The sequence below is a fragment of the Mus musculus genome, chromosome 8 (assembly GCF_000001635.26).
Source record: "Mus musculus strain C57BL/6J chromosome 8, GRCm38.p6 C57BL/6J".
Classification (NCBI taxonomy): Eukaryota; Metazoa; Chordata; class Mammalia; order Rodentia; family Muridae; genus Mus; species Mus musculus.
The window spans coordinates 3,414,487-3,440,528 of NC_000074.6; the positions used below are offsets into that span (position 1 = coordinate 3,414,487).

Below are 26,042 nucleotides of genomic sequence, written 5' to 3' on the forward strand. Positions count from 1 at the left end.
GGTCGGAGTCCTTGTGATGACATCATTTCCAGCATTGTACTGGGTCTGACTTGCAGAGGGGGCAGGAAGGGGCTTGGCAGGACAGCTCAGCGATCAGGGTGCCTGCCACCAAACCTGAAGACGCAGTAGAAGAACAGAACTAACTCCTGCAAGTTTTTCTTTGACCTCTACACAAGCATGTTACCCACTCCCTCAATATATATATCAAAGTGTAATAAAGAAAAAATTTAAAAGAGAAAGCAGAGCTTCTAAGAGCACTTACCGCTTAGGCAGAGGGCCCAGGTTCAGTTATCAGCACCTACAGTGCAGTCCCCCAGCCACCTCTGGGCACCAGGTATACATGTGGTGTGCGTGCACATACTACATGCACATACACAGGCGAACATTTATACTTATACGCAGAGTTAAGGCTCCCAGGCTTTGAGTGTTTGTGCTCGGTCCTTACATGACCCTGGGGAGAGGACTTTCTGTCTGTCTCTCCAGCTGGCTTCTTTCATATGTTAATCTTGATGTCACTTTCTCCAGATCTTATTTACCAGTCAGCACAGTGCTCAAGGGAAATCTTCTACCCAGCAGCTTCCCAGCAGGTTACCCAAAAAGGCCTTGCCCTGAGCCAGGTGACCAGGCCGTATCCCTAGAGGCCCATTCTTCAGTAGAAGGCAAACTAGTGATTGTTTGGGGGATGCAAGAAGGGTCAGTATCTGCCCCAGCGGTACCCCAGCCTGGCCCATGCTTCTGATGTAGGGAGACCCTTTCAGCTGGGAAGAGGCCCTAGAAAAGCACCGAGACAATTACAAAAAGAAGATTAGAGAGAAAGCTTATGCCTTGTCATGAGACTGCCACTAGGTTGAGATCAGCCTCTACCACACAGTGAGATCCAGCTTAAAAATAGCAGTAGTAATAAAGTAGTCATAATGGCATGGGGAGATAGATAGCAGTTTGTGGGTAGATAGAGATCAGGCTCTAGCCCCAGGGACTACATGGTGGGACCTTTAAGAGGAAACTGATTCCCCTATCCCCATAGCAGAAATAGGAGCCTCATGCCTTCCTGGGGAGAGCCTGCAATCCAAAGCAGGGCCAGGGAAGGGATGATGAATGTACGGCCACCAGTGCGCGATTTGATGCAAACTCCCTTCTCCACATGAGAAACCCTGGCACCAGAGTTAGGTCTGTTAGCCAGCAACTCAGAGACAGTGTCTCGGTGAGCCCACAGGACTCAGAAGGAGGAAGAACTGCTTCAGGCAGATCCTGTGGCCTGAGCAGCAGTCTGGTCCTTTCTTATGCAGGTGTCTCCTCAGCCACCATCTCCCTGGTCTCCTACAGACCTTATTGTGTAGCTGATGATAACCCCTGATACAGTGTGAACACCACATGCGTATATTGTTACGACACATTGGAGATAGTGACCAGAATAAAGGTCACACAGGACTGGCACAGAAACAAATCTCTGGGCTCGGTGGGTAAAGGGCTTGCTGTGCCAGCACGAGGACCCGAGTTCCAATCCCTGATCCCTATGGAAAAGCCAGATGCAGTGGAGCACACCTTTAATGGCAGCACTCCTACTGTGAAGTGGGAGACAGATGACAGGATGATCACCCTGACACCTGAGAGCTAGTGTGAGACACGCACATACACGCACGCACGCACACACACAAATCAAAATTAAACAGGTTCCCCCAAGTGTTTTACATCCAGAATCCCTCAACCCTCCAGCTGTCGTCTGCAGATGAGGAGGTGACTGTTCTGGGTTTAGAGCGAGCATCCTTTCTGACTCATACTTACCTTCCAAGGTACAAGATGTCCTTTTAATTTTGCTGTGTCCCCTGAGGTGTAGAACAAAGCAGTTTATTCCTCCCACCCATGTACTTTATACTTTTCCATACTCCCTTTCCTCTCTAACATCAGAACGAGGCAAGGCAGAGAAATCGATCGGTCGTTCCCACCCTCCACCTTCCACCCCCGCTCTCATCGATCCTCAGGTGGCAGAAACGCCAGGAACTGTGAACTGCAAACTCCACCTTGCATCCGATTTTGCTCTTAATTGTCTCTCTAGCACAAGCAAGCACCTGCTAGAACTCTCCAGACCCAGGGAGCGCTTTTCAGCCTGTAACAGGAATCTCCCCCAAAGAGTAGATGACAAAATGCGGTATCAATGGTGCCTCTGTGTGGAGGGACCAGTTTTCGCTGTTGCCCCACCCCACATACACTTTTGTTTTCTCTAGAGTGGCCTTTTTACAGAAAACTGGACATTTCCATTCCAGAGCCACTTCCTTGGAGTGGCATCAGCGGGCCAGTAAGATTACTGGGACCTGTAGACTGGAAGGAGATGAGTGGCTTCCATATTTGTTGCTTTAAGATACTCATTTCCAGGCCTGGGATAGTGTAGGACACTTGCTTAGCATCAGCCTGGCCTTCTTTCCTCCACAGGACAAAAGGTTGACAGTTTTCTTTGTTCTTTCTTATTTACATTTTTATTTATTACTGTTGTGGGGGAGGTGGTGTGCATGCCATATTGGGGATTTGGAGGTCAGAGGACAACTTGCTTGCAGGAATCTGTTTCCTTTCGATCATGTGGGTCCTAGAAATCAAACTCAGGTTGCTGGGCTTGACCCCAAGCACCTTCATCCACACTGGGCATTGTCCGGCTGGCCTTGAGCCTGTGGCACTGCTCCTGCCTGGAACACCCTCTCCAAGTGCTGTAGCATTACAGATACGAGCCGTCATGCCTCCTTTAAACACTGGTGACTCTAGAAGCTTCTGTGTTCTGGGATTATACAGTAAAGGTTACAAGTGAGAAAGATCACTGAGCGCTTCATACTGGTCTTCAGGTAATTAACTCCCTGATTGCGTAAGGTGCCATATACATAAATAAGAAAAAAAAAAGTCTTTGTGGCCAGTGAAGTAGATGGCTCAGCAAGTGAAGGTTCCGGTCACAAAGGTTAATGAGTTCCCACATGGCAGAAGGAAAGAATGAATTAACTCCCACCAATTGTCGTCTGACCTCCATACCCGAGTCATGGTATACGCACACTACATAAAAACTTTAAGTCATCCTGAAAGCAGCCTGTTGTCTGTTAACAGAGAGTGAGTGGGTTTTCTTATCCCTGTGTCCGTTTTCACTGTTGGCTTAGTCCCCTCCCCCTCCTCTCTTGCAGAAACAACTCTGTGTCAATCACACAAGTGCTACCGCCACCAGGGACCTGCAGATCAATCCCGCCTCTCGGCAGGGAGAGCAGACAGTGCTAATTGGGCTCTAGAGTAACTTTTGTTTTCCCTTCCCAACACTGGAGATCCAGACCAGGGCTTTTGTGAATGCCCGGCAAGCAAGCTGCCCATCCAGATCAGCATTTTTCCACTTTAAGAAGGGGTCTCAGGGAGGCTAGGATGGGTCACCAGTTTGCTATCTAGCTGAGGATGTCCTTAAACTCTTGATCCATCTGCCTCTACCTTCTCAGTGGGGGTAGATTACAGGCAGGTGCTACCGTGCCTGGCTTATTCAATGATGGGATTGAATAAACCCAGGAATTCAGGTCCCAGGGCTTCCTAAAGGCTAGGCAAGTATTAGACCGTCCCCCCAAATTGTCTTTACAGATAGTTTTAGGCAACAGCAAGCTACATTTCCCTGTGTGGCCAGGTCTGAACCACACTCACACTGCCCCCCATGGCTGTCTGCTTTAGGAAAGCAGGCATCAGGAGATGTTTTCCACACTCCCCCCCCCCCCCCCCATGGCTGTCTGCTTTAGGAAAGCAGGCATCAGGAGATGTTTTCCTGTCTCAGAGCTGAATGACTCATGCAGGTGGAATGATGGAATGATGGGCTTCAGACCAGAAAAATGGCAGCTCCCAACCCAGCTGTGAGTGTGTGTTTGCCTAGCAGCTTTATTGAGGCACAGTTCACATACTGGCCCAGCTGGTCTCTTAAGTCTGCAGCCCAGTGGCTTTTAGTGAGCATAATCAAGTTTAGAACTTCCAGAGGTGGGCTGGAAATGTAGCTCAGCGGGTAGAGCATTTCTTCAGCATGCACTGAGCAAGCCCTGGGTTCCAGCCCCAGCACAGCATAAACTGTCAGCCATCCCCAGTACTAAGGAGGTGGAGGCAGGAGGATCAGGAGTTCGATACCGGCATGGGATACATGTTCATGATTATCTTCCCGGACCTTGCCCAGCCTAGACATTGCCTATCCATGCATTCATGCAAACAGCAGTCTTTTGAGTTTGATTTCTAAATATTTGGAGTTTTTTTTTATTATTACTTACTATTATGTGCATGTGGATACATGTGCACCATTACATGTATGTGGAGAGCAGAGGAAACTTCCGGACATTTGTCCTCTCTTTGCACCTCGTCAAGGGAAGGGTTTCTCCACCACTCCGCTTTCTACTCCAGGGAGCTGGTCTGAACCCACCTCCCATCTTGCTATAGGATTTGGTGAAGTTACAGATGCATCACATCCAACTTTCATTGTAAGATTAATTTTATTTTAGAGCATGTGAATGTGTGTGGGTGTGTGTACATGTATGTTTGTGCTCAAGAAAGCACGGGGTTTCCAGGTCCCCTGGAGCTGGAGTTACAGATGGTTATGAACCATCCAGTGTATGTGCTGGTAACCAAACTCAGGTCCTTTGCAGGAGCAGTGCATGCTCTTGACCACTGAGCCATCTCTTTAGCCCCAAATTTAGCTTTTCCACACACTCGGTTTGTCAGGCATCAAGTACTTTTCCCCACTGAGCCTTCCTTTTTGCTGGACCTGACTTGCCTGCAGAGCATGGTTGTGTTCTTCGATAGCTAGACAGCATTTCCCTGGCTACACTGGAGCACACTGGAGTCAGCTGTGACCAGTGGGCTGGTAGATGATTGAGCAGTTTCTACTACTGACTTCCACGGACTGCACTGCTGTGAACGGTCCATTTTGGCACAGCTTTAACACATATCCAGGATGATTACAGCGTTTCTGTGGGAGTGTGGATGTGCATGTGGCACTTACCCTTCCTTGTGCACGCAGAAGCCAGAGGTCAACATCCGGCACCTTCCTCAGCCAGTCTCCACCTCAGTTTTTATTAAGATTTATTTTTTAAAGATTTATTTATTTATTTATGTATTCTGTGTAAGTACACTGTCTTCAGACGCTCCAGAAGAGTGTGTCAGATCTCGTTACGGATGGTTGTGAGCCACCATGTGGTTGCTGAGATTTGAACTCAGGACCTTCGGAAGAATAGTCAGTGCTCTTAACCGCTGAGCCATCTCACCAGCCCCAAGATTTATTTTTTGTGTATGAATGTTTGCCTCCATGTCTGTATATGTGTACTGTTTATGTAGAGGAGCCTATGGAGGCCTAAACAGGACATCAGATTCTCTGGAACTGGAATTGCAAATGGTTGTATCTGTGTGCCACGTGTGCTCAGTGCCATCCTAAGGAGGCCAGAAGTAGGCATCAGATCCCCTGAGAGCTGGAGTCACATGGTTTGTAAGCTGTCATTCGGGTCAGGGAATCTTTTTGTTTTTGTTTGTGTCTTGATTTTTCCCTATGTAGTTCTGGAACTTGCTCTGTAAGCTAGTTTGTCCTGGAATTTGCCCTGTAGACAGGGCTGGTCTTGAACTCAGAGATACTGATGCTCTCTGCTTCCCAAGTACTGAGAAATTAAAAGCGTGCACCACCACTGCCCCGCTTGGGTTGGGGGATCTTAACCTAGGTCCTCTGGAAGAGCAGCCAGTGCCTTGCCTGCTGAGTGCCTCAAGCCCCTCCACCTTGACTCTGAGACACATTCTTCCCCTGACCTTGAAGTTCATTATTTTGGCTACCCTAGCCAGCTGTCCAGCAAAGTCTTGCTGTCTGCACGTGACAACACAGGTTCCAGGCATGCACGGCTTTTACGAGAATGCTGGTGACATACACGCAGTTCTCTTGCTTTCACTGCAAGCATTCCTAACCTGCTGAGCCAATTCTTTTAACATTTTCCAAAGCAGCACAAGGCTTCCATCCTGTGTAGCATGGTAAATGCTGTTTAGAAGAAGTGAGAGAGAAACACATGGTTTCATTTGTCCCAGCAGGCAGACCTCCAGGTCTCTGGGCCGCTGGTGTGTGGAGAATGGCTGGGCCTGTTTGATCAGGTGTGATATACGACGTGCAACCACTGGAGGAACTGTCACAGAGGAAGCCTAGCTCACAACTGACTAGAAACGGGCAGCACAGCACTGCATACAGGGCATACTGGGAGAAAGCAGAAATGTAGACAAAATCCTCATGGGTAGCTTTTTCTAGAAGAAGCAAGAATGGACAGGGTTCAGTTTGATAGGTGGGGAGGGGTGTCCAATGACCCTTTCATGGGAGTTGCCTAAGGCCATCAGAAAACACAGATATACAGTTATGAAGTGTCAATGGAAATAATTTTATATTGGGGAGAAGGGGTAGTGACGTGGTGAATTAGTTAAACCAGTTTGGCTCCAAGTAGGTCACACACATCACAGCTGCCTAAGAGCTCTCTGGATTCACGAATGAAAGACACACACACACACACACACACACACACACACTCACGCCAGCTGATTTTGATATGCCTTGACTAGCTCAATGGCCAGGCACTTCTTAAACCTCCCTGTGGCACATGCTTCCTTCTGGTATTCCTGGCTCAACACCTTCCAAATCTATATTTTATCTTTGCTGCCCTTTTACCTTATGGTTCCCATTGGGAAGGTTGAGAACCTTGCCTTATAGTCTCGTACTTGGCTTTGAGATGATAGAAGCAGACAGAATGTAGCCTAGAGTACAGCTGGGAAAGAAGGTGGGTGGGAACCAATGGTGTTCTGAGAGACTGAAGCAGGAGGATTGTCTTGAGTTCAAAGCCAACATGGAGCCTCAAGTCAGCCTGGGCTACCGAGTATGGCTCACATTAATGGCAACTCCTGTTAATGACAGAAGTTTATGGAAGGGAGGTATCTTAATTGCATCTCGCTCCTGTGATAAGCATCTTAGGGGAGAAAGGGATTTGTTTCAGCTTACAGTTATAGGTTGAAGTCCTGGGAAGTCAGTCCACTAGTCACATTGCACTTACACTCAAGAGCAGAGAGAAACAAGCAAGTGCAGGCAGACTGACTTGCCCGCCTGGGTTTAGCCTGCTGTCTGCACTCTTACACAGGTCAAGACCCCTGCCTAGGGAGTAGCATTGCTTGCAGTAGGCTGGACCACCCCCACCCCCAGACACATCCACAGGCCCATCCAGTGTGATGGTTCCTCATTGAGACTCTTCCCGGGTGACTGATTGTAGGTCATGTGCCCAGTAAACGGTTAAAGCCAAGCATCGTGAGAAACTTGTTGTGACTGCAGGAGCAACAAGCTTGTGAGGTAGATATCAGAGCATGCTGATGACCCATAGCTACATAGACCGGGCCTATGAGTGTTGACTATGGCTTGGCCACTTTGTGTAGTATTGAATATTAATTAATAAATCCCGTCGAGGGGCAGTACCCACCTCAGTAGCTTATGTTCCAGAGTGAAAGACACATATACAGCCTTTACATTTTACTATGCTTTAAATAGCACAATAGTGGGGCCACTGCCTAACTTCCACTGCTGCTGGAATCTACCTCCCGCTGATAACCCACTGATAATGAGTTACTACTTACTTAAGTCTATGTTCTATCTGGGTTGCTCTAGACCCAGTTGGGCAGCGCTCTGAGCCGGGTTCTCCTGGTCCTTCACATGGCTGCCATGCCTCTCTGTCTCACACTCTTCTCAGGCATGGCGTTGTCTCTCCTCTCCTTCACATTCTCCTGGATGATCACCTCCTCCTCCTCTTCTTCCTTTCCCTCCTCTTCCTCCTCCACCACCACCCACCCACCCACCCCGAGAATCATAAAATCTCGTCTCTGTCTGTCCTCCCCAGTTATTGGCTGGTGGCATCTTTATTTACCAATCAGAACCAACTAGGGGCAGGTTCCCAGAAGCTAAGTGCAGACACTCTCTCCTGTAAGCAGTTTTATGGGGAACATGATTAGCAGTAATACAGGCAGCTACAACTTTCCATATGAGAGATATGTGGGTATTTTTTTTTAAGTTTACATTTATTTAGTGACTGGTTTGTGGGCACAAATGCAGTGAAACAGCTTGTGGAAGTCAAAAGACAATTTTCCACAGTTGGTTCTAGTTCTACCATGTGGGTCTCAGGGCTCAAAATCGGGTCACCACGTTCAGGGTCACCACGTTCTACAGCAAGTGCCTTTGCTCAGAGAGCCATCTCAGGCCTCAGTGTGAGTCTTTTATTGTCTCTAGGGATTGGCTTGCCTTGGTACTTGAGAAAGATTGGTCCCACCAGGAAATGTAAATCCCAGAGAATCAAAAGCATGAAACCCCAGTATAAAAGAATACAGAGAGATGGCTCAGTGGTTAAGAGCACTGACTACTCTTCCAGAGGTCCTGAGTTCAATACCCAGCAACCACAAAATGGCTTACAAACATCTGTAATGGGATCTGATGCCCTCTTCTGGTGTGTCTGAAGAGAGTGACAGTATACTCACATACATAAGATAAATAAATTTTTTTAAAAATTAAAGGCACAATTCACACAACTGTTTAAGGCAGAGCTCCTGGCTCATAATTTGGTTTGATGGCTGCAAACATTACAGAGAGAGTCATTTTGGACCCATCCACCATAAGATATAAATACTTGTGCTAGAGGGCTGCCTCAGGATAAGAGCAGAGCTTTTGAGAGGATCAGAGTTTGGTTCTCGGCACTTAACTGCTGGCTTACAATATCCTATAACTCCAGTTCCAGAGGATCTGATATCTTCTTCTGACCTCCACAGGTACCATGAACTTGGTACACAGATGCACATGCAGGCAAAACACTAATATGCATTTTAAAAAATACATTATTATAAACAAATACTTTACATTGCATTCTACATTATACAAAGAGCATTTAAGTGTGCTGCAGTACTTTAGGTGTTGGTGATAGTTTTTGCTTGGAGGATTGTTTGTTTATGACAGCGTCTCACTATGTAGTCCTGGCTGATCTTGAAGTTGCTATGTCAAGCAGGCTGGCCTTGAACTCAAATATCTACTTGCCTCTGCTTTCTGAAGTGCTGAGATAAAAGGAATGCACTACCATACTCTGTCTGCTCTAATAGTTTATTTTACTGTTATTGTTTGCTGTCTGCTGTACTGGGGAAACTGAGGTCTCAGTTTGGGTCTGTAGTCTCATTAGTAAAAGAATTTTTTTTAATGGACTTGAAGCTCAAAGATAATTTTATTTTGAGAAAAATGGGGGCTGAAGGGATGGCTCAGTGGCTTAGACTGTGTGCTGCTCATACAGAGGACCTGAGTTCAGTTCCCAGCACACGATGGGACAGTTCTCAGTGTCCTAACTCCAGCTCCAGCACAGCTCATGCTCTCCTCTGGCCTCCTTAGGAACCACATACATACACACATACTATACATAAACAGAAAGTAACCATCAGAGCTTTAGAGTTTGAAGGGAAACAGCAGACAACTATAAACAGTACACCTGAGGAACAGAGAAAGAAAGAACACTGTGCCTTTTGCAATGGAGGTTAGCAAAACCTGCGTGGTGGACGACATGGAGGGCTTCAGAGAGAAACTGAAAAGCCCAGAGCAACCAGGAAAGGGAGCTTGAACTTTCGGCCGGTATCCCAAGGAAAAGGAACAAAACAAAGAATGGTAAACATTTCGAGGACTCAAAACTCCACCACCGCCTGCACTGAGGGAGGGGCTCTTTCTCATTAATGGGACAATTTACCTTTCCTTCCCTGTAGCATGAGTGACAAGCCAAGCTGACAAAGAAGATAATGTGGTCTGCGATGTTTTGAGTAGCTTATAATGCCAGGTCTCCTCCCAGGGACAGAAGAATGAATAACTTAGATTCTATTCTAGCTTGACCAGGAGGAAATAGCTTTACGTTAATGGGGCTTTGATTTAAAAACTAAGAGGTAACTTCCCTTTCTGGTGTTGGGAGATGAGGAAAGGCAGGACAGGACACAATGCAGGAACAGATGGACAGGAGGTAGGCTCATACTCAATGATCTCCAAGGTAGCTGTTAGTCCTTGTAACAGGTGGGGATCAAACCCTGGGCCTTGAGCATGCTAGGAAACACTCGACCATCAAGACGCACCTCCAGCCTTTTGTTTTAGGTTCTTGTTTATTTAGTTTGTTTTAATGTTTTCAACTGATGGAGGCAAAGCTTGTTTGCACACGCACGCGTGTGTAGGTCAGAGGACAAATTGCAGGAGTCAACTGTTCCCATCCACTATGTGGGTCCAGGGGATTGAGGGAATCAAAATCAGGTCATCAGGATTGGTACCAAAGGGACCTTACCCACTGAGTTATCTCACTAGCCCTTTTAGTGTACTTTATGCGTATGCACTCCTCTATAGGTATATATTTGTGTGCATAATGTATATGTGTGTATGCATGCCTGTGTGCACAGCTATGTGTTAGTATACTTTGTGTGTGCGCGCGTGTGCACGCATGCATGTACAGGTATTTGGTGGTGTGTCTCAGATCTCTTGAAACTGGAGTTAGTTGCAGGTGGTTGTGAGCCGCCATGAGGGTACTGGGAACTAAACCTGTGTCCTCTGCAAGAAAAGCAAGTACTCTTAACCACTGAGCTACCTTTCCAAGCCCTTTGTCCTTTTGTTTTTGAGACAGGCTGACCTTAAACTTGTGATCCTCCTGTCTCATTGTCCTCAGCATTTGGATTACAGGTTCCCAAGGCCCACCATTAGCAATATGTATAAACATTCTTTGGAGCTGGCCGTTCCTAGATGATATTTGTACTTTCTTTTCTCTGAACAGCATGAAAGCAGAATCTGTTCAACTTTGGATCAGACCTTAGTTCAGGAACTAGCTAGCCATGCTAAGAGGCCCAGCAGAGGCCGCCATTCAGGTTTGTCCCATACTTGTGTGTTTAAATCATCATGGCCTTGGGTGGGGTTTGGTATGGTGTACAAATAGCAGGAAATTCCTGCCCTGACCTGAGCCGCTTCCATTTATGATGTTTTTTTCTATTTGTAAATGGGCGTGTATGCATTGGTGACATCTACGTGGCCAACATCTACCATAATAATTACAGTTGTCAGACTTTTATTAACTTGACATCAGAACATTTGAGGCAGGGGTCAGTGACATCCCCACCATGCCAGGCTGATAAACATATTGAATGTTATAAGGGCTGGCTCAGTGCCTCAGCTGGTAGATCACTTGGCTAGTGGATATGAAGCCCTGGATTCCACGTCCAGCAGCCAGGAAAGGATATGGCGGTACACAGCTGTGATCCTCGTGCTTGGGAGGCGGAGGCAGGACTTTCAGAAATCCGAAGCTGTTCTTGGCTACTGAGCTCCAGGCCTGCCAAGGCTACACAGAGAGACCCTGTCTCAAAGGGGGAAAATAAAAGGGTATTTTTATTTAATAACTAATAAATAAAAAGTATTATTTAAATATGAAATAAAAATAAAAATTAAAGGATGAATTTTAATTGAAAATATTTGCAGCATGTAGTCATTCATATCTTAAACTTCATGACCTCTCTGTCAGAAAATTTCCAATGTATCCTTAGTCTTTTTGTTGTTGTTGTTTTATTTTTGAGATAGGGTTTCTCTATATAGCCCTGCTATCCTGGAACAAGACAGAGACAGAGAGAGATTTGTCTGGCCAGTGGTTTTGGAGTCTAGAGCAATAGCACCCAGCAAGGGTCTTCCTGCTATTTCACCACATGGAAGAGAAGGGCAGGCTAGAGAGCTAAAAAGAAGTGTACTTTTTCTTAACCAAATAAATCGTGAGAGGGTTGGGGCATGCATGGTTCAGGGGTAGAACCCCTGCCTAGAATTCTCCAGTGAGGGTTGGGGTGGGGAATGCTCAGAGAGAGTGAGCTGGAGAACACTTACCTAGAATCTCTTAGGAATTAGGGTGTGGTTCAGTCATACAGACCTGTGAGCGAGCATGCGCACTGTCTCTGATTTCATCCCCAGCTGGCTGTTTTGTGTTAAACCTTTTTTTCAGTCAGTGGGAAGGAAACATTACCATCAGTGGGTGTGTGGATCCTCCTGTCCAGACCCTAAAAAGTAAGCAATTGGAATAAATAACTGTTCAGAACTCCTATGTGTGTTGGGTGTGTCCATAAAACAGAATAATGAGCCTCAGATATACCCTGATGTTAGAGTCCTGCCCTATAGCAGGACTGATGAGCACAGCCAGCTAAGTCAGCATCGTGCCTCCAGGTCTGTGGGTCTCTGCATTATCCTCATATCCGATCTCAGATCAATTATCATTCTGAATGTAGTGTCTGTGCCAAACACGCCAAATGCAAAGCTCCCAGTAGTAGATTATTTGCTGTGAACACAAGCTGTCCTCTGCCGTTGCCCCCTGCAAAGAGCAAGCAGAGTGTGGGAGAGCCGTTCCTTCTTTTTTTTTTTTTTTAATTGTTACCCAAAGAGAAAATTCTGTGCCATTTGTACACCACACAGTCACGGTAGGGACCAGTTTCCAGCACACCAGCCCCACTGCTCCAGCCAATACAGCAGGGGGAGGCACACCTTCTTTTTCTAGAAGGATCCCACCCAAGGCATCAAAACCAGCACAGCACAGCCTGGGTACAGCACCAGGCACCAGCATGGGAACCACACACTCTAAGGGTGGCAACAGGCGGGGGTCACTCCCTGGCCACCCCGAGCTGCCCTTCTATGGCTCTCTCCCCAAGAAGTGGAACGAGAATGTCTTCTTGGATAATGAGCTATTGACCTCCAAGATTCTGTCCGTGCTGAGGCCCCAGACAGAGCGAGGCTTCAGGACAGGCAACCTCCGCTACCCTGCCCACTTTCTCAGCTCCAGCCCTGTATTTGCCTCTGTTGCAGCCTCCCTGAAGGAGCACCCTCGGACCACACTTCTGTCTGATGGCAGCAGCCCAGCTCCTTCCAGGAATGTCGGCATGACCATCTCTCAGAAAGGGGGTCTCCAGCCAACACCGAGCCCAGCTGGATCTGGGGTGCGACTTGGGTAAGCTAGGGGGGCAGGGGGTACCTTTACCCTGGCAGGTGCACTCACAGGGGGAGAGAAAAGAAACTCATTTATGCCCCATGGTAATGATTATTAACACATGCTTTCTAAGTCCTGGTGTTGTTTAAAATTTATCATTATCAGAGCGGTCTTAACAGCCTAGGTTGGTCTAGTACTCACAGGGTAGTCAAAGATGACCTTAAACCTGTTTTTCTAGATTGCATTTATTTATTTGTGTAGATGTATTGGGGCACATGTGCCACAGCAGACATGGGGGTCAGAGGACGACTCTGAGGAGTTGGTTCTCTCCTGCTGTTTGGAATCCAGGGATTGAACTTAATTATCAGTCTTGAAGGCAAGCACCTTTATTAGCTGAGCTATCTACTGGCCCAGTCCATGCATTTTCTTTTTGGTTTTGATATTTTGTTTTGTTTCAGTTTTTTGAGACAAGGTTTCTCTGTATAGCCCTGGCTGACCTCAAACTCAGAGATCCACCTGCCTCTGCCTCCCAAATGCTGGGATTAACAGTTTATGCCACCTATCACTGGCTATGTTTTCTTTTTGTAAAACCAGTGCATACCTGATTATGTTCAGCCGGGGGTAGAGGCAGTTTGCGTAGCATACTGGCTTGGCATCCCTGGACAGGGCTTACTCCTATTCCCAAGACATGCTCAGTGTCTATGCCTCTCTTGGCTTCACAGTACATCAAGATGGTTCGAATACAGGACCAGAAGCATTGACTTGGAGCCACAGCATAACATAATGGTTATGTGCACTGATGAGTAGCTGGGGAAAGGGGCTGATATTCTTTTCCCTTTGTAAAAAGTCTCTCCTGTTACCCATTGCTGTGAGACTGTGTATCCTGTAAGTGATCACTAGTAAAGGCAGGGGCAATTGGGTACTCCTGCACACAGACTTACTGAGTCATCTTACTACTTCATCATAGCTGAGCATGTGCTCTGCCACACCTCCAGCTGCTACAATATTTTTAAATTTCCAGAAAATGTGAGCAAGTAGCAGAGTCTCCAAACTCCTTTCCTAGCCTTCCCAGCAACACACACAGACACAGTTGCCTCTGTTGTTAAGCCAGTAATGCACATCTGTTACAGTCGCACCACCAGCTGCTACATCTGCACATCTGTTACAGTCGCACCACCAGCTGCTACATCTGTATATCTGTTACAGTTGCACCACCAGCTGATGCATGGAACAGCCTAAACTAAGTGAAGCTTTAGTCAGTAGTCCAGGCTTTTCCCCTAATGTGGTCTCTCTGAAGACTCACCTAGAATTCCAAATTATGTTTCTCAACTTCTTTCCCTTCTTCCCTCTTCTTCTTCCACATTTCCTTCCCCTCTTCCTCTCACTGAAGGTGGAATCCAAGGCCTTGAGCATCCTGAGCAAGCACTCTTAACACTACGCTGTATCTGTAACCAAAAGTTTCCTCATTTTTTTTAAAAGATGACCTGTGACAAGTTAAAGAGTACTCCTGGAATCCAGAAAGTTCTCCAAACATCTATCTAGAAGGAGGAACAACCTCATTCGCCTTACATATTCCAAGGAAACATACATGCCTATTTAAGCCACTTTTGTTGTTTGTAGACTCGGCTCTCTCCTTCCACTCCATGTGGGTCTCGGGGATTGATCTCAGGTCACCAGGCTTAGAAGCATCTTCACCCACAGAGCTGTCTCACTGGCCCTGACTAATTTTTGTGAAATAAACATTTCAATCATCTCCACTCAGACCAATTGCTGGAGACATGGATGAAGCTGACTCCGTGTTTTTAAAGTTGAAGCAGACGGCAGACGACTCTCTGTCACTCACATCCTCGAATGCTGAGTCTGTTTTCATAGAAGGTATGGTCAATGCTCTCTGCTCTCCTGGGGGATGCCACATGGTTCCTGGCTCTACTGGGAAAAGCCAGAGGCTTCAGCATGTCCTCCATAATTGCAACAGGGAGATATGGCAAGCTCTGGACCCTTAACCAACAACATTCTGTCCTTCCCCCAGACCCTTACATTGCTTCACTGAGGTGTGAGATCGAATCAGATGCACATGAGTTTGAGGCCGAGTCCTGGAGCCTCTCTGTGGATTTAGCATATGCCAAGAAACAGAAGAAGGAGGTGGTAAAGAGACAGGACGTCCTATATGGTAAGGGGTCTAACGCCTGTGCCGCCATGCTGGCGTTCTCTTTAATTCTTTCTTTCCTTTCTTTTGTAAAAATCATTTTGTGTGTGGTGCATGCCTGTACGAGTCCAGCCTTATCTGGAAACGCCTTTGTCCACTGAACCATCTTGCTGGCCCTGTTTTGGTTTTGGTTTTTTTTCTTGTTTTGTTTTTTGAGATAGACAGTCATAGCCTCAAAATTACCATGTCACCTCAAATAACTTTAAATTTCCTCTTCCTCCCAAGTACTTGGAATTACAGACAGACACTGCCCAACCTGATTATGCAGTGCTAGGAATGGAAGCCAGAGTTTTGTGCATGCTAAGCAAGGTCTCTACCAAATGTGCTAAATCCCAGCACCTTCTTTTTATTTATTTATTTTTTTCTTTCCCTAATTCCACCTAAGAGTCTGAGGTATGTAGCCAGTCTCTTGGGAGAACTGGTCATTTGCCTCACTTCCTGCTCTCCCAGGACAGCCCTACCCGGGAGGTTTTTGTTGGCACAGGTCCCTGCAAACCAGCCTGACAAGTGCCCAGGCTGATTCATGCTCACCTAGTTAGTGACTGTCTCCTTCTGTTTGGTCTGCTGGGACAGAATGTCATCAGCAGGGTGGCATTTAGAGACTGAAACATCCAGAATTTGGTGAAACCAGCTTCCTGGTCTTAGACAGCGCCTCCCTGCTGTGCCTTCAGAGTGCTTAAGAACAGGCAGGAGCCTCTTTTATTTGTATGTGTGTTAGTTCCAAATCCAAAGCACATGATAGCCACTGGTTTCATCTCTGATCTTCTCGGATTTTGTTGTTGTAGGTTTGTTGTTTTGGGGTTTTTTGTTTGGTTGGTTGATTTTTTTGTTTGTTTGTTTGTTTTTGTTTTTTAGTTGGAGGATTTCATACCTGAATACAGTGTTTATATCATTTTTATACCTTTTCATACACACTCATGTGTGTGGTGTGGGTGTGGGTGTGTGTGTGTGTGTGTGTGTGTGTGTGTGTGTGTGTGATGTGTGTCCCACAGGTAGAGAGGTCAGAGTCTTTTTCTACCTTTTGTGAGTTCCAGAGATTGAACTTGAAGTCACCAAGATTATGCAGCAAGGGCAAGTATCTTTGTTCTCTGAGCCAGCCAGCCAGCCAGCCAGCCAGCCCAGAATCCTATTCTATAAACACGTTTTCCCACCTGTGAAGATTTTACTTACCTCACCTAATAACTTCTCAGAGGCTCGCCTGTTTTCTTTGTTTTTGTTTTTAGGCAGGGTCTCTTGTGTAGCCCAGGCTAGCCTCACAGATGCTTTGTAACAGGGTGACCTTGAACTTCTGATCCTCCTGCCTTCGCTGCCAGAGTTCTGGGATGACAGGCCTGGTCCACCTGGTTCTGGGTCATGGGATGCTCAGGGAAGAACACGGGTTCATGATAGGCAAGCACTTCTACAGCCATGCCAGTTACTAACACGGAGGTTAAATTTGAGCACATGAGTGGACCACAGACATGGGGTTCAGGGTCCACTGGAGTCTGTATCTGATAACATTTATTCAGAGACGTGCAAGCTTCACTCCCACCAAGGCTGTGTTCCTCAGCACAGCCTTCTTGACCTCAAGGACAGAGGCTCCTGGGACATTGAGCTTCCACTGCACATTCCTAAATTTTTTTTTTCAACTGCTTTTGCTTCAGACTCACATAGCACTGAGGGGAGGAAAGGCATCTAATTAAGAAAGGCTAAAGGCCACGTGTGATGGGAGGCACCTGTTGTTACTGTGGCAGGAAGGATGTTTGAGCCAGTCACATCTCTGCTCCCCAGTGGTACCAAAAGGAAGGATCACTGGAACTCCTCACCTTCCAGCCTCTGCCTTCCGTACTTGGGCTTCAGTAATGCATGCGACACCCAGGTTTTTAAGGTGCTGAGGACAGACCGTGGCCTCGTGAACATCCTTACCTACGTCAAGACTATTCCTTCTTTTCTGTTGTTCATTTTGTTGTTTATGAAGTAACTGAGCTAGAACCTAGGGCCCGGTGTATATGAGGCTTGTGCTACCTAGCTATGACTCGGGTCCCAAGACCCTGTGTCCAAAAAAAAAGAGAAAAAAAAAAAGGAAGAAACAAAGGCTGGAGGTGTGGCTTAGTTGGCAAAATTCCCGCTGCACAAGCACGAGTTCAGATCCCAGCACCCATATGAAAAACTGGGCATAGCAACGCAGGCTAGGTACTGCAGTGTGTGTGTGGAGGTCAGAGGACAACTTGGGCGAGGGAGGCGTCTCTCCTATTACATGGGTCCTACGGATTGAACTCCAATTGTCAGGCTTGGGAATTGTGGCCTGACATGTTTCCATGTGCTGCTTGCTGATGACGTATTGGACGCTTACCAACATAGGCTTGAAACGGTTCTTTTCTTTTAATGTGTATGTGTGGGTTTCCTCCATGTGTGCCTGGGCACCGCTTATGTGCCTGGTGTCCCAAGAATGCCTGAAGAGGATATCAGATGCTCTGGAACTGAAGTTTCTAGAACTAGAGTTACAGATGGTTGTGAGCTGCTGTGCAGGTGCTGGGAATCAAACCCGGGTCCTTTGGAAGAGCAACCAATGGTCTTAGCCACTGAGCCATCTCTATAGTCCTATTTTCTATTTCTAATGTAATTTATTAAAATATTTATTATTTTATATGACGTGAGGGGGCTTAGTATCTGTGTGTGTACCATGTATGTGCAGGTAATAGCAGAGGCTAGGAGAGAACAACAGATGCCCTGGAAGTGGAGTTACAGGTAGTTGTGAGCCTGCACGTGGGTGCTGGAAACGAAACCCATTTATATATATATAAATGTATGAAAGAGAGAGTGTGTGCATGCACGTACATGGTCCCAGCCATAGGGGCAGGGACATGGGCCGAGAGCTGACAGGGTCAATCCAGCTGCAGCAGGTCTCAGGATGCGCGTACCCTGGGAGGTAAGGTGAATCTTCCCACGCCTCTGTCCCTACAGAGCTGATGCAGACAGAGGCTCATCACGTGCGCACACTAAAGATCATGCTGAAAGTATACTCCAGAGCCCTGCAGGAAGAGCTGCAATTCAGTGGCCAGGCAGTCAGCCGTCTGTTTCCGTGCGCTGATGACTTACTGGACATGCACAGCCATTTCCTTGCCCGCCTTAAGGAGCGCCGGCAGGAGTTCCTAGAGGAGGGCAGTGATCGGAATTACGTCATCCAAAAGATCGGAGACGTCCTGGTTCAGCAGGTAGGTACCGTGACCAGGATGGGCCGCACCCATCTCCACCCTGCCTTGCTTCTCTCTGATGGAACGATGATGGCTCTGGTACATTACAAGCCCATCATTCCCGGAAACCACACAGCGCCAGCTCCCGTCCAGATTGCTCTTATCTCAGGAACCTGAGCCGGGAATGGCAACCGAACATGTGGGAACACTATTCAGAATCCCATTCTCAGCTAGCTCTTGCCTGGCATGCAGAAAGCCTTGAGTGCCACCCCGAGCACGACATGCCAGGCATGCTGGTTTCTGCCACTTGGGAGGATCAGGAGTTCATCGTCATCATCATCAATGACATAGTGGGACATGGGGGGCTAAGTGCATACTGAGGCCTAGAGGGCCTATCTCAAAAGGGCAAAAAAATTTGTATGATTTTGTTTTGTTGGTTGGTATCTTGTTGGGTTATGTGGGAGACAGGAGGTTCAGGCAGGGCCTCTTATAGCTCACCTCACTTGAACCTTGAAATGGTCCTCTTGATTCCTTCCTGAGAGCTGGGACTACTGGTGTTCCCGCATACCTAGTTTATGCAATGCTGGGGACCGTGGCCAGGGCTTTCAGTATGCTAGACACAGACAGTTTAATGAGTTATGTCTCCTCCAGCCCCTAGCTGCCAGGGGTAGTGTATGCATACAGTGCGGGTGCCTACTGAGGCCAGAGGTTGATATCAGGTGTCCTCCATCATTTCATTTGTAAGCCAGGCAGTGGGGGCGCATGCCTTTAATCCTATTACTCAGGAGGCAGGCAGATCCCTGAGTTCGAGGCCAGCCTGGTCTACAGAGCATGTTCCATAGCAGCCAGAGATACACAGAGAAAGCCTGCCTTGAAGGAGAGAGAGAGAGAGAGAAGGAGAGAGAGAGCAAGAGAGAGAGAGAGAATAATCATTTATGTGTGACCACGCATGTGCCGTGGTACCTGAGGAAGTCCGAGGCGGATTTTCAGGAATTGGCCCCGCCCGTCTACCATATAAATCTCCGGGATCAACTCAGGCCGTCAGGCTTGAAAGCATGTGTCTTTACTACTGAGCCTTCTTGACAGCTCCAGTCCTTTCTTTGTTTATTTATTTCTTTGTTTCTCCTTTCTTTCTTTTCTATTTTTTGTTTTGATTTTTGATTGTTTTATTTTTATTTGTTTATCTATGTAATCCAGGTGTCCAGGAACTTGCTGTGTCGACCAGGGTGACCTAGAAGTCACAGAGACCGCCCACCTGCCTCTGCTCTTAAGTACTGGGATTAAAGGCTGGGGCAGGGTCTTTGAATGAACCTAGAGCTGACTGTTTTGGCTGGTTAGCTGTCCAGGGAGCCCCTACAATCCTCCTGCCTCAGCCTCCCAGCACTGCAGTTACAGGCACATGCTGCCTGAATCAGTTCTTTAGGCAGGCATTGAAGACCTAACTAAGCCCAGGCCACTGAGCCATCTCCCCAGGGGTCAGAGCCATCCATTGCAGGCTTCCTTACTTCTGCTGCTCCTTCTGATCCTAGCACAAGATGGACAAAAGGGAGTGGGATCAAGAGTTTGAAGCCAGCCTCACAACCTAAGAAAACCCTTCTCTAAGCCAGAAGGAAACCATTACACACTCATTGCAAAAAATGGCTATGAAAGGGAATTTTACTTTTAGGACTCAGTCCATAGCAGTAGATTAGGCCACCTGACTGTGTGGACCAGAAGCGCCTGGAGAATGGGGACAGACAGAGCTTAGGACAATTTTTGTTTTTTGTTTTTTTTTTTTGTTTTGTTTTGTTTTGGTTTTTCAAGACGGGGTTTCTCTGTACAGCCCTGGCTGTCCTGGAACTCACTTTGTAGACCAGGCTGGCCTCGAACTCAGAAATCCACCTGCCTCTGCCTCCCGAGTGCTGGGATTAAAGGCATGCGCTACCACACCCGCCTAGGACAGTTCTTAGCATGAACAGATGAACCAGATGGAAGCAGTCACAATTCGTTTCCTGCTAACTTTTCTGTCTCCTGTCCATATTAGTTCTCAGGAGAAACCGGGGAGAGAATGAAGGAGAAATACGCTGTGTTCTGTAGTGGCCACAATGATGCAGTCGGTCAGTACAAGCTATTGCTGCAGCAAAGCAAGAAGTTTCAAAACTTAATCAAGGTAAAGAAGAAACAAAAATTAAAAACGTTGTGTTTGTGTGAGTGGGGGGATGTGGATGTGCTGGACAGGGGCTGGGAGGAGGTTGTGCAGATACACACATGTACCATACCACAGGATAACACTGGATGTTGGTTCTTCTCTGCCTTGTTTGGGATAGTAATTCCTGTTCTCCACCAGACTAGCTGACCTTGGGGCTTCTGGGAGTCTCACTTTTAAAGTACTTTGATTACAGACACACACCATTATACCTGGCGTTATGGGGGTCTCATTAGATACCCCAGTATGGCTTAAAACTTGCAGATCCTCCTGCCTCAGCCTCCCAAGGTCTGTGCTTACAGGGGTGTACCACCATGCCAGCTCACTCTTGCATTCATTCATCGGCTGACAGGCTCTCATGGAGTCCATACTGACTATAAACCTCTGTGTCGCCAAGGGTGACCCTGAAGTCATGATCCTACTGCCTCTGCCCCACCAAGTATTGTGGTGACAGGAGTGTATCACCACAACCAGTTTATGTGCCAGTGGGGATGGAACCCAGGGTTTCAAGCACAGCGCCAGCCCTCACGTTTGAGATCAGTATATAGTTCTGGTTAGCCTTGAGCTAGAATTCCAGGCTTGTGCCATAACACCCAGCCATGTGGGTCCTTTGAGTGAGGCATTGTCCCACTGAGGAACCACCCTTCAGAGCTATTGCTGTCTTCGTAGAGTTAAACCTGCCTTCTCTGGCTGGTCCCTGTGACCCTAGGGGCTTGTGGCATGATGCTGGGATATCTACACGGCTGATGGTAAAGATGCTTGGCTGTTACCAAACCTAATTTTAGTCCTAAGATGGAAGGAGAGAACTGATTCTGAAAGTTCTTTGCTAACCTCCCTAAAGGGGCACACACACCAAACTAAGTAAATATGTATTTGTTTAAAAAAACCACTAAAAACAAACAAAACACCACTAACAAACAAAACACCACTAACAAACAAAACACCACTAAAAACAAACAAAACAGGTGTAAGTCATCTCAGTGCTAAGAAGGTAAAAGCAGGAGGTAGAAGTTAAAGGTCATCGTAAGCTACATAGAGTCCAGCCTGGGCTATGCATGACCCTAGCCTTAAAAGGGAGTTTGAGGGGAGCCAGGCAGTGGTAGCGCACTCCTTTAACCACTCAGGAGGCAGGGGCAGGTGGATCTCTTAAGTTTGAAGCTAGCCTCGTCTACAGAGCGGGTGACAGCCAGGAACACAAAGAAACTGTCTCAAAAAAAAAAAAAAAAAAAAAAGAAGAAGAAGACTGTTCACCTCTCCTGACACATTCCCGTCTCTCATAAAAGCCGTGGAAACAGCCCCTGAGAATGTGCAGCATGCTAGGCAGAGTACAAGGAGCCTGCCCAGCCCCCAGCAGGAAGCCAGTTTAAGTGCCACTTTGGTTCTTAGTTAAAGATACGTGTTCAAGGAAAGACTATCTCACAGGGCATGGTATTACAAATTTCTGATCCCAGAATTAATGGGCCAGCCTGGTCTGAGATCTCAAAAACAAAAACAAACAAAAAAACTTAGGTGAAGAGTGGCAGAGAAGAACCCCTATTCTGATGCCCTCTTCCGGTCTGTGATGAACACACACTCATACAGACAGCAGCCCCCCCCCCCCCCCCCCCGCATAACAGTGCATGCCAATAGTCATCAAACTGTGTCTGCCTGTCTGTCGTCTTGAGATAAGCTTAGTAATGAGTATTTGTTCCGCATGCTTGGGACTCTGGGTTCAAACACAAATACAAGGGGTTAAGGATGGTGAAGGAAGGAAGGAGAAGAGAAAGACAGAGGAGTGAGGGAAGACAGGAGAGCCAGGTGTAGTGGCACAAGGCTTTAATCACAGCTCGGGAGCCAGAGGCTGGCAGAACAGCCGGGGTCACATGGAGAGCCCTGTCTCAAAAATACCAAAAAAAAAGAAGAAGAAGAAAAAAAAATTAAAATAAGCTGTTTGTTTCCCATTCCACAGAAAATTGGCAACTTTTCCATTGTGCGAAGGCTGGGAGTGCAGGAGTGCATCCTTCTGGTCACACAGCGCATAACCAAGTACCCGGTGCTTGTGGAACGCATCATCCAGAACACAGAAGGTGGGAACACGCTCTGCCATACCCCTGGGTCTGGGTGGATTGGTGCCTCAGCCCACCAGCTCTGGAGTTTATCAATGGACTGGCCAAGTCACCTCTTTGTAATCCCCTACACTGGGTGCCAGGCACGTGACATGGGAAGAGAAGAGCTAGGTGAGCCTCTGCCCTTAGCAAGTGCTGGGCAAAGGCAGATCCCAGGTCAGTATGTCTAAACTAGATCTGAACCAGATGGAAACAAGATGATTCCTGGGTTATTACATGATTTCTGGGACTGGAGATAGCCCATCATTAAGAGACCAGCTGCTCTTGCAGAGGACCCAGGTTTGAGTTCAAGCACTAACATGGTGGCAACCATACATAACACCAGTTCCAAGGGAATCTGACACCCTCCATAGGTACTATATGTATGGTGCACAGACATACATGCAGACAAAAATACCTATAAATGTAAAATAAAATTTTTAAAAATTTAAATGTAAATGTTAAAAGAAAGGAAGAAAAGAAAGTAACAAAAAATGAAAAGAAAGAAGAAGAAGAAAAGGAAAGAAGAAAGGTCTTGTGTTAAATGGCCAGGGCAAGATCTGAGCTGGATGCAGTGGGCACAGACGTTCTCTTAGGGGTCTAGTGTTGTGTGACATTAATAAATTTCAACTTAGCTTAGATAGGATTTGGGAACTGACTATAGACCAATATAACCTACCACCAAAGTACAACTTGATGAGCCAATGACTTTGTTGAGGATGTTTAAGAGTATGGATATGGCTGGGCAGTGGTGACACATGCCTTTAATCTCAGCCCTTGGGAGGCAGAGGCAGGAGTAGGGGTGACTCAAAGGTAGCTGCTTTACCAAAAACCACCCCAGCATGGGTTAGGACTCCAGAAAACTGGATACCCGGAGTTCTCTGTAGATCTTGAAGACAGCTAAATACGTTGGAGAATCTCCTCTCTTTGGCAATCCTTATTGCTTAAATAATCTTAGAGAGACCAACTGTGTAATTCTGGTGAGTTTCAGGGAATTTCCTGAGACTTGCGAGTGTTGTTTACTTTCTGAGTTTTAATAGCTTCCCTCCAGGATAGAATGTTTCAGCTCAGAGGAAATAGGTAGAAACATCCACATATTCTACACCAGCCTGGGCTACAATATGTGATCTTGAATCAAAACTCAAACAAAAGAAAAGATGACATGCTGATATCCACAGAGAACACAGTAAAAAGGTCAGAAAGCATTCCAGGTACTCTTGGGGGCCCAGTGTGGTGACCACCCCATTCCATATTTCTGGTAGGTTTGGGTCATGTGAAAATAACAAGTTTCCTTACTGCAGAGACTGGTATCAGCTCAAGACACCCCAAGACCAAGTTCCCCACACAAGGAGATTTATTTGCCTCAGAGGGACAAGGGGCAGGGATAAGAGACAGACAAGAGAGAGCACAAGGCAGAAGGGAAAGAGAACAAGAAGAAAGGGAAAAAGATAACTTTTCTTTGAGGGACAAAGGGCTGCCTGTAGATAGAGAGGAAATGGATATAGTCCGCAGGCAAATGGGAGTATATAAAGGTAAAAGGGGAAACCCATGTGTTAGGATGAGGTATTTCATTTTAATCGAACAGGTTAATTAGGGCAGCCACTAAGGGGTTTGCGATTGCTGAACTTCAGTGCTTTGATAGCTGACCTTGGTAGTCAGCCTCAGGAGGAGGAAGTGGCCAGATACTTGGTCACTAGCTTTAGGAATGTTGTTGAATGGTTTTTAGCAAGGCAGAGGGAATGAGGGAGAAGGGCAAGACCTGCCAGAGCCATGTTTGCTGTGTTCTGGCTGGGTAGAGTCCCTTCACCTACTGTGTTCTTCAGGTGGGAGGGGCCTTCTCTCGGTCCGGAGGTGGAAGGAATTTTTTTATGAAGAGCTAAAGGACTTGAGAGGAATCTAATTACAATAATGGTAGGAGCGTGTACATTGTGCTGGATAGCTTATGCCATTTGAGCAAAAGCTAAACTCTAAGCCAAGCATGATGGTGCATACCTATAATCCCAACATTCAGGAGGCAGAGGTAGGAAGATCTAATGTAAGTCTGAGGCCAGTCTGATTGACACTGAAGTCTGGCTAGCCAGGGCTACGGAACAAGACTTGTCTCAACAAAAAAAGTAAAGGCCAGGAATAGTCCCAGCACTCAAGACAGAGGATCTCTGTGAGTTCACAACAGCCTGGGCACGTAGAGAAACCCTGTCTCAAAAAAATACAAAAACAAAACTAGCTCAGTGTGGTATTGCAGGCCTGTAATTCTCTGAGCAGTGGCCCAAGGAAGCACACCTCATAGATCCAGATGCAGCAGATCACCTTCTGTATGTCTCTGAGTAATGGGCACAAAACCCAATGCCACCTCTGCTTACACGTAACAGCTGGCACTGAGGACTACAAGGACCTGAGCCAAGCCCTGAGCCTCATCAAAGACATCATCTCACAAGTGGACGCCAAAGTCAGTGAGTATGAGAAGGACCAGCGCCTCAAGGAGATTGCAGCCAAGACGGACCAGAAGTCGTCTGGCAAACTCAAAAACGGGCTAACCTTCCGAAAGGAGGACATGCTGCAGCAGCGCCAGCTCCACCTGGAAGGCGCCCTCTGCTGGAAGTCCACCTCAGGGCGCCTGAAAGGTGGGTTTCGGGTTCTATCCACATGGCGCTAGCTTGGAGTTCTGGTTGCTATGTTAAAGTGATAGGCGCCACCTTAGAGCTCTATCTTGGATTGGCATTCCCTCTTGAATTGTCACCAAGCTAAGAGATGGGAATAAAACCAAACTTGCAACACTTGAATGTTTTCAAGTTTGAAGGAGCCATGGACTACAAAGAACTGGACAGAGGAAGTGTTTAACTTAGACAAGGTCCTCAGAAATGGCCCTTCAGGGGTGGGATTGTAGGTCAGTTGTTAAATGCTTTCCTGACATTCATGAGGCCTTGGGGTCTATCTCTAACCCCAAGTAAACTTGAGTGTAGTAACAGTCAGTCCTAGGGAAGTAGAAGCAAGAAGATTGGAAATTCAAGGTTATCCTCAGCTCCATAGCAAGTTTGAGGCCCAGAGTAAGATCCATGAAACCCAGTCTCAGAAGAGAAGAAGAAAAGGGCTCCCTATGCCACTCATGAGTGAAACTCTCTGCAAGAGATGCTCACACCTTCATACAGGGACTGGGATTCAGAGGGCCTGAGGCCAGCACTGCCAGCATCTGTGTAGGCAAGATATAACCTGGGGCAGAAGGACAAGTCTATTTCAACAAAGAAAACAAACACTAGCCTCCGTTGATCCCCATCCAGGCATGGTGGCACATGCCTGTAACCTTATGCTGGGGTATGGCAGAGCTAACTGGCCAGACAGCCTAACCAAATAAATGACCTTCCGGTTCAGTGAGAGACTGTGTCTAAAAATTCAGGTTGAGGGCCGACAAGATAG

General features: G+C 46.9%; 1 protein-coding gene and 1 long non-coding RNA gene across 10 annotated transcripts in view; one reads left to right on the forward strand and one right to left on the reverse strand.

The window, feature by feature from the left end:
- Arhgef18 (rho/rac guanine nucleotide exchange factor (GEF) 18) overlaps window positions 1-26,042 on the forward strand; it is a 103,264-nt gene that overhangs the window by 61,149 nt on the left and 16,073 nt on the right. For 7 of the 9 annotated variants that reach the window (XM_030243210.1, XM_030243212.1, NM_001370668.1 and 4 more), the window contains 7 exons: window positions 12,863-13,004; window positions 14,746-14,858; window positions 15,013-15,153; window positions 18,133-18,383; window positions 20,386-20,511; window positions 22,496-22,613; window positions 25,001-25,252. In XM_030243210.1, coding sequence (XP_030099070.1) covers window positions 12,863-13,004; window positions 14,746-14,858; window positions 15,013-15,153; window positions 18,133-18,383; window positions 20,386-20,511; window positions 22,496-22,613; window positions 25,001-25,252 — 1,143 coding nt within the window. Of the gene's footprint in view, window positions 1-10,808; window positions 10,900-12,051; window positions 12,074-12,862; window positions 13,005-14,745; window positions 14,859-15,012; window positions 15,154-18,132; window positions 18,384-20,385; window positions 20,512-22,495; window positions 22,614-25,000; window positions 25,253-26,042 lie in introns of those variants that run through there. The other 2 variants (XM_017312501.2, XM_006508681.3) reach the window with 2 other exon arrangements.
- Gm46029 lies at window positions 11,080-12,368 on the reverse strand. Its single transcript, XR_001778492.2, has 2 exons — window positions 12,159-12,368; window positions 11,080-12,066 (listed from the first exon to the last, which is right to left on the reverse strand). It is a non-coding gene; the product is annotated as a predicted gene, 46029 (long non-coding RNA).